Below are 8,225 nucleotides of genomic sequence, written 5' to 3'. Positions count from 1 at the left end.
TGGGTGTCCCGATGGATCTGATTTTCTCCCTGACCCCAAATTCTCCTATTCTGGATGCTGTTCAGGGGTAAATGGGCTCCTCTGGCTGATTCCCGTAACTGTGTGTGGTGTGATGATCCTGGCTGGATTCCTGGTGTCCCCCAAATCTGTTACATCCCTCTCCCCTCCACACCTGGGTTGGGAAAAAATACGAGGAAAGGCTCCTGATTTGGGATAAGGGCAGGAAGAGATCCTGTATGGATTCTGGGCAAATGGGAGTGAACTGGGGGATACTAATTGGATTTATCCCCCATCAGAATCAGAGCAGGAAAAATGAGAAGTAAAACAAATCCTAAACCACCTTTTCCCAACCCCTCCCTCCCTCCTGGGTCTCACTTTATTCCCAATTCTCTCCCTCTTCCCTCCCAGTGGCTCAGGGAGACAGGAATGAGGGTCATGGTCTACCCCAAAGTTTCTCACAGAAGGTCTTGTTTAGTCACAAGGTGCAGAAAGGACCCTCAATACTCCCATATACCCCCAAACCCACCAGAAGCCCCCAGGCTTTCTAAACTCCTCCAAGAGGAGCCTAGGAGGGGCTTGGATCCAATCCCAACCCCAGACTTTGTCAAGAGTTTATGTGTAAAGGATTATACAGGTGCAATTGAACCTTTATCTAACTTTGTCCCACAGGGTAAAAGATGGCAAACCCAATATATTTATATAAATATATATGATAATGCCTAGACATAAAGATCTCAATGAGAATTATTTACTACACACTATAGGAGCTATAACAACTATTACAATATACATACTGTGGAGCAATATTGAAGCAATCGTATTAAAGCAATTACAGTAAAGCAAACCCAATTATTAAGCAGATTGATGTCACTCCCCCAGAACAATGACCATGGGAAAATCTCTGGCTCAGCCTCAAGGAGTGACCTTGAGGGGTGTCCCCACTGCAGGGAGGACTCTCCACACTCCTCAAGAATGGAAATGTCAGGAGACACTGCTTTTACAGCCTCAAGTGCTGCCCTGTCAGTCAGATGTGCCCAGGCTGTGCCAGCTCAGCAGCTCTGGAGAAGTTCCCAGTGGTGTCACTTGCTTGTTCCTTTCTCTAGGGAGTCTTCCAGCTCTGTCACATCTTCAGCTCCCTCTCAGGATGCTGAAATTTGGGATGGAGGAGTCAGGCTGCTTTCAGCATTACTCACCCCAAAAGCAGTGTGGCACCCCCTTTCTTCATTCTCAACAGGGGGCATTGCAAACAGGGAATTGTTGGAGTTGTTTGACCTCATTCCAGGCACAGCATCTTTCCACAGGACAGCCATGAGATGTCCCTGCCTGCTCTCCCACCCCTTTTCCTCCCTCTCTCACCTCCTTCCCATTGTCCCCACAACCGCTGCTTCCCCCACAGCTTGTTTGGAATTGTCCCCCCAACATGCTGCTGAGTTTTGGGGTCTCAGCCCTTTCCTGCTCAGTTTGAGGGTCCAAAGCCCTCTTTTTTTCCCCCTCTTCTCCACCTTTTCCAGCGTGCCTTAAATCCCCAGCCCGAACCCTCTGATCTTGGTTTGGGGGATCCCACCCTTCTTTTTCTCCCTCTCCCCCCATGTTTCCCATCGTAACCTCCCTCTTCCTGTGCTCCCTGCTCACCCAAGTTCCCTTGGCTCTCAGCACCACCCTACAGCCCCAGCTACCCCCACAACCCCCATCCCCAGCTCTGGGCAGCTGCTGACACCCCAAAAGCAGCCATGCTATGTTGTGGGGGTCCAAGGTCATCCAGTGCTGCTTGATGCTATCAGAAGAAATGACTGGACAGAGCAGGTGAGACTGTTTGGAATTTAAAGTCAACAAATCTTCCCTCTTCTCAATGAATTTCTGATGTTAGTCTCCATCCTGATGCATGCTCCTGCTCCTGCATTCATCTAGGTGCCCATGGGCAACCAGGAGGATGTGGAGACCACCAGCCAGGTGTCTTCCCAACACGGGCCACCAGGAATGTGAGTCACCAGGTCTTTGCCCAGTGTGGGTCCTCCCATGGGGGACAGAGTTGGAGAAGCCCACAAAGCTCTTCCTGCAGTCAGGGCACTCACAGGGCTTCCCTCACTGGTGGATCCGTTGGTGTCTGGTCAAGTTAGAGCTCCAGGAGAAGCTCTTCCCAGACTAGGGACACTTGTAGGGCTTCTCCCCGGTGTGGATGATGTGCCGGTGGGTGATGAGGTTGCACTTGTGCTTGAAGCGATTCCCGCAGCCAGGGCAGCGGAAAGGCCTCTCCTCTGCGTGCGTCTGCTGGTGGCTGACGAGATCTGAGCTGCTCTGAAACATCTCCCCACACTCAGAGCACTCACAGTGACTTAGGGTAAAACAGAAATTTTTAATTTAAAAGATAATAATAATAATAGTCTTGAACTGATTTAGAGAGACAGAGATTGGATAATGATTTACTAAGATTTGCCTGCTGTAAACCATTTATTATTCCCTTAATGAATTTGTGCCTACCTGGTTTCGGGGAGGATGGAGAGAAAAGAGCCAAATAATTGAGAGAAACCACCAAGTGTAACCAAGCATCCCACCCTTGGACTCCAGGACTGGTACGAGTTGGTTCTCAGGCTTGGACTTGGACCAAGAACCAAGGGAGCATGCGCAAGGGAACAGGTTGAACAGTTCATCGTGATGAAGAGTATGGATCATGTAGTAATCAATCATTTGGGACCCTTGCCCACAATTAATCTGAGACACTGCGCTTGTGCGAGCATATTTAAATGAACTTTGAACTCATTATAATACGAAGCAGGGATAGATAATGAATATGTATAGGGGCTTTGTCTAACTTTATGCATATGTAATCTGTAACCTAATATAAACCTAGTGAAGTGCTGCTGAGGGTGTGCATGTTTTTGGAGGGGCTATCCCTCATGCACCCCAGCTGGAATAAACACATACCTACTTCATAACTATCTGAGTTGCGGAGTCAATTCCATGCTTCAGCAGGGCCTCTTCCTGGTGTGGATTTGCCGGTGGGCAACGAGGCTGAAGTTGCGGTTGAAGCCCTTCCCGCAGTCGGGGCAGCGGAAAGGCTTCTCCCCCGTGTGTGGCTGCTGATGCTTGAGGAGATCCAAACTGGTCCGGAACTTCTTCCCCCACTCGGAACACTCATAGGGCCATTCCCTGGTGTGGATCTTCTGGTGGGAGACCAGAGTGGACCTAATGGTGAAGCTCTTCCCACATTCCAAGCAGGTGAAAAGCCTTTCCCCTGTGTGCACACACCGGTGGGCTATGAGGGAGGGGCTGTCTCTGAAGCTCTTCTCACAATCCCCACAGTTGTAGGGCCATTGCAGTTCCCCTCTGTGGGCCTTCTGGTGCAAGACCAGGTGGGAATTGACGGTGAAGCTTTTCCCACATTCTGAACACTTACAGGGCCGCTTGCCCATATGCACCCACTGGTGGTAGAAGAGGTGGGAGCCATGGTTGTAGCTCTTCCCACATTCCCCACACTCAAAGGGCCGTTCCCCCATGTGCATCCAATGGTGGGTGAGGAGGCTGGAGAACGACCTGAAGCCCTTCCCACACTCCAGACACTTGTAGGGCTTCTCCTCCCTGTCATGGACCCCCAGCTTTGACCTCTGCCTGGATCTCTGGCCATCTTTCCTGCACAGGGTTGGTCTTTCCTTCTCAGAGCACCCTCGGCTGGGTTTGGAGCCTCTCCTTGTGCAAGATCTCTGGGGCTTTTCCTCCCCCTTGGCTTCCCGTGCTGTGGAGCTGCTCAAAACAGCCTCTTCCACAAGGTTCTGATGGGGATATTTATCCTCCTTGGTCTCCAACATCAGCTCACTGCCTGGGGGAGGAAGGACAAGGAGAGGATTTGGGATTTGTCTCCATGCCAGAGGAAAGGGAAAGGAGATCCCCCAGTCTGTTCCTGGCAGGATGGTGGTGGCTGTGGGGTTGTCCTGCAGCCAGGGGCAATGCTGGCATGCAAGATAGAGGAGAAGAGAGGGGGAAAGGGGCAGTGACTTCCTCCTCACCTTTCTGGCTGTCCTGGGGCATCTTCCTCTTCCTCACAGTCCTCTCCTCCATTTGGCCAAGGTTTGGGAATGAGAAATCCTGTTGTGGGGAAAAATACATGGTATGAGCACCTTGGGTTCCTCCTGCCCAAGTCCACATCTAGAAGTCACTGGGCATCAGGTGTCCACAAAAACTGCCAAAACACCAAGATTCAGTTGCCCAAAATACACAAATCACCAAGATGCAGCAAAAACACACAACCAGGAGTTTCCCTCCTCTGTTGTGTGCACTTAGGGCTTTGGGGGGTCCCTCCTCTGTGAGCCACTGCAGGTCAAGCATGTACTGGTGTTGCCCCTCCCTGGGTTGCTGGGGGTCCTGGAATCCCAGAGGTCCCCCTCTTCTGGGCACCCCAGTTTGGTGTAACAGGGCTCCCAGGGGTTACCCCTGTCTGGCATCCTGTTTCAGGGACCCAGGGTACCCATGGACCCATGGGTCTCCTTTGTCCATGCTCCCCACATCTCCAGGCTGCCCGCGGGTCCCTGGTGGGGTCAGGCACCTGGCAGTGGTCAAGAATCCTGCTGGGAGTGGTCAAGGACACCCAAAACCTGCCGCTGAGGGGGATTTAGGAGACCACCAAACGGAGGAGACCACCTAAGGGGTCACGAGCACTTTTCAAGGGCATCTCCACCCTCCTCAAAGGCATTGAGGGACAAAACTTCATGAACCCCAGCAGTGAAGGTGCCATGCTGAGGTGAACCAATTCACCAATTGCATGAAATCCATCCCCAGCTGCATTCAAGTTCCCGAGGCAAGTGTTGCCTGTGCCCAGCTCAGGAGCACAGTGATGCTGCAGAGAGCTCAGCATCAGCAGGGCTGGAGCTGGCAGGGAGCGACCGAAGAGCTTGGGCTCTGTGCCCAGGGGCTGCAGGGCTGTGAGGAAGAGAAAGAGCCCAGAGGAAGCCCTGTGTACCCCCACAGGGACCCCCGCGTCCCCCCCAGCCCACGCTCCCCACTCCCCACTGTGGATCTCATCCAGCGGCTCTATGCTCTGCTCTCTTGGCAGCCACGCCCAGCCCTGGGCACAGAGCTCCGCCAGCTCCTGCTTTTCTCTCTCACAACCCCCCAGCTCCCCCCGCCCCCCAGCCTCCACATAAATAGTTTTGGGGTTATTTCTCTTTGGATTGATTGATTTTACATTTTTGTTTGCTTTTTCTCACGGTGTTTTAACCATCCAGTCAGTGGCAGAATGTCCCTTAACATGGAACTCTGTCGTGCTGCCCCTTTTTCTGAAGTCTTAAAACACCAGATCCCAAGAGAGGAACAGCTCTGCAGACACCCAGGGAAGTGCAGGAGGAAGGGCAGGAGCTGCTCCAGGCCCCGAGCTGTACTCAGCCTTCCAGTCCCTCCCAGTCCACTCCCAGACGTGCACCCTCTCTCCCAAACCCTCCCAGCAAACCCTCAGTCCTCTCCCATTGCTCTCCAGTCCCTCCCAGTACATTCCCAGTACCTCTCAATGCCACCCCGCCCTCCACCCCCTCTATCCCAGTGCCTCCCCAGTTCATCCCAGTGTCTGCCCCCTCTCTCCCAGTGCCCCCAGCGTGTCATCTCGCTGGTGCCATCGAGATCCCAGCTGGCCCCGGCCGCTTGCTCTGCTCCGCGGTGGATTTTTCCAGGCATTCCCTAGAGCCTCTGAGCAAGGCGGCCACTGAGCCCAGCTCCGTGGGCAGGGGGGCACGGGGAGCCCAAGGCCTCTTTGCCATCGCTTCACCCTCTTTCCCTCAGCCTTTGCCCTGCGAGCCTGGCTCGTCTCAGTCCCCCAGGCACCGCCACGGCCGGGCTGTTCCCCTCGGAGCCGCTGCGGACACGGCGCCGGCCCGGCCACACGGACCCACTGCGCCGGCCTCAGCCCCGAGCAGAGAGCTCTGCCCGGGGGGCTCCCGGCCAAAGGCGGCGGCTCCGGGCTCGGGCAGCCACTCGCAGCTCCCACAGCCCGCCCAGGGCCGCCCTGCCCGTGCCGGCGCTAGGTCAGCGCTGCCCGCACCCACACGCCTTTAAACCGCGGGGTATGGGCACAGCCAGAGAGGGGCAAGGACAGGGCTGGGTCAGAGCAAAGCTCCTCACCCCTGACAATTCCCCGCTGGCCCCTCGCTCCTGCAGCGCCCCGGCCTCGCTGCGTGCTGCTGGCACCTCCGGCTCCCTCCCGGACTCACTCTGATCAAGTCCCTGCTTTGCAGGAGAAGCCAAGGCAGGAGCAGTTTGCAGCTCCTCATCAGCACGGAGGGGGGAAGAGTGAGAGGAAAGCTAATGTCTTTACAAATAACTCGCTGGGTGAAGGTATGGGTGTTAAGGTCTTTAAAATGGGTCTTAATGTGTCTATTGACTTTGGGCAGCAGGTGTGCGGCAGAACCCAGACAGCCTGACTCCTACAGAAAGAATGAAACAGGGAGCCCCAAATATATTTCGTGTGAGCTCCAAACATCCCTCCCCGCTTCAAAAAAACCGCCCAGGATATTTGGGACGAGCTCCACCTCCCTGCTCACCTGCGCGATGCGGGGCGAGCGATGCTCCTGGGACGAAGGTGCTGCAGATACAGAGAGCGGTGAGCGCACGTCCGGTCTCCTCTCCCTGCTCCTCCTTCTGCTCTCGCACCTCCTCCTGTATCCCTCCTCTTCCTCCCGCTCCTCCTCCTCCTCTCCTTCCTCCTCCCGCTCCCCCTCCTCATTCTGCTCCTCCTCCCTCTCCACCCCTGCGGGTCAGGAGCTCTCGGGTGAGCGGTATCTTTATTATACTCTACATATATTTCTGCTAAGCACTCAGTCCCTGGCAGCAGGTAGCCATATACCTGAATCAAAAGAAAAGGGGAAAAAAACCCCAAAGGAAAACAGTCTTTGTCTCGAAAAGCAAGTACGTGACAATGAGAGCAGTTTTAACAAAATCAAGACCGTACTTAAACATCTAATGGATGAATGCAAATCAAAATATACCTGCTAAGTAGAAAGAGAGGCCAGGCAGGGAAAAGAAGAGTCAATGAGACTATCCACTGTACAACTGCTTTTCATGTTAAATCACATGTACCATAAAGCAGGTTGGAACTGAAATGTATTATAAAAGCAATCGGGGCAAAAAAAAAAAAAAAAAAAAAAGGAAGGAAAACAAAAACAACTGAAAGGCCAGTTGGAAGATAAATAATGTAATTACCCACCTATGCTACAAATACTTCAGAATTTATATAGCTGCCATTAGCTTTCCACTATAAAAAGCCAACTGCAGTCAAGAGCAATGACTCCAGAGTGGCAGTTAAGGACAATTCTTCAGATGATACAAACCAACAGTTCCAGCTTGTATGAATGGAAGATCACATTAAATGCCCAAAAATAATAATGAATTGTTCATTGAAGACATTTTCCAATTAGAAATATCTTTTAAAACTAATTTTAAAAGATCAACAACACAGAATAGAGAAGCATTTAGGTACACAGCAGACATCTGGCAAAACAAAGATAAATGGCAGGATTAACATTTAGATGTAGTTCTATTAGGTGACAACTCCTCCACTGTCGGAATAATCTCATGAAAGCCCTTCCATTAAATCACTTTCGCATTGATTTTCAATGCAATTTAAACTCATTATGTTAAATGAGCACTATTACATTTGCACAAAAATGAAGGTAAGCACTGTTTTTATGCTTGCCTACCAGGTAAATTGCCCTTTAAAAAAGATTACAGTTCTGTCTGTTGCAGAGTACTTAAATATACATATTTAGAAGTTGTTAGGGGCTGCTCTATTTTTAATTGGATGAGTTGGTACTGGAAGCACACAAACACAAGTCAAATCTTTAACTTACACCTGTTTATATATCCTCTCACAGAAGGTGTCTCACTACTTGTATAAATGATAAAATTACAACAAGCACATTGTCCTGTCTTCAGTATGCAACACTAACGAACTCATTAAAAGCAGCTGCAAGAAATCCAGAGGCAATAAAGGAAAAATGAGCTATAAGGCGTATTGTCATGACCACTTATATATTTTCACGATCAGACTTGAACTGGTGCCTCCATTTTTCCTTCCATTTTCCTGTTTGTTCTAACAATTATCTTTTATACACCAAGAATCTTCTACTGCAGAATGGTACATGCAACTCACCCTACCACCTTTTGCACCAGGTGTATAAAAGTGGACTTAGAAGACTAGATGAAGATTTTATCAAAGCGGCAGTTTTTGGAACAGATGCTTTCTTTCA

General features: G+C 51.3%; 1 protein-coding gene across 1 annotated transcript; it reads right to left on the bottom strand.

Annotated features, from left to right (window-relative positions):
• Positions 1-2,963: 2,963 nt before the first annotated feature.
• LOC146421225 (uncharacterized) lies at positions 2,964-6,601 on the bottom strand. Its single transcript, XM_085047685.1, has 3 exons — positions 6,522-6,601; positions 4,002-4,080; positions 2,964-3,814 (listed from the first exon to the last, which is right to left on the bottom strand). The coding sequence occupies exons 2-3, from the start codon at positions 4,051-4,053 to the stop codon at positions 2,964-2,966; spliced, it is 903 nt and encodes a 300-aa protein (XP_084903811.1). The 5' UTR covers positions 4,054-4,080; positions 6,522-6,601.
• Positions 6,602-8,225: the final 1,624 nt, after the last annotated feature.

The sequence above is a fragment of the Lichenostomus cassidix genome, unplaced genomic scaffold (genome assembly GCF_008360975.1).
Source record: "Lichenostomus cassidix isolate B80296 unplaced genomic scaffold, HeHo_3.0 HiC_scaffold_43, whole genome shotgun sequence".
In the NCBI taxonomy this organism is placed as follows: Eukaryota; Metazoa; Chordata; class Aves; order Passeriformes; family Meliphagidae; genus Lichenostomus; species Lichenostomus cassidix.
Note: the sequence above shows the minus strand (reverse complement) of the source record. Positions and strands in the feature narration are given on the sequence as shown.

What these genes read in the sequence shown, in the direction of transcription:
- LOC146421225 (XM_085047685.1), bottom strand. Translation starts at nt 4,053, where the DNA reads ATGGAGGAGAGGACTGTGAGGAAGAGGAAGATGCCCCAGGACAGCCAG. An exon ending in GCCCCAGGACAGCCAGAAAG is followed by an intron (nt 3,815 to 4,001) that starts GTGAGGAGGAAG and finishes TTCCTCCCCCAG; the next exon opens with GCAGTGAGCTGATGTTGGAG.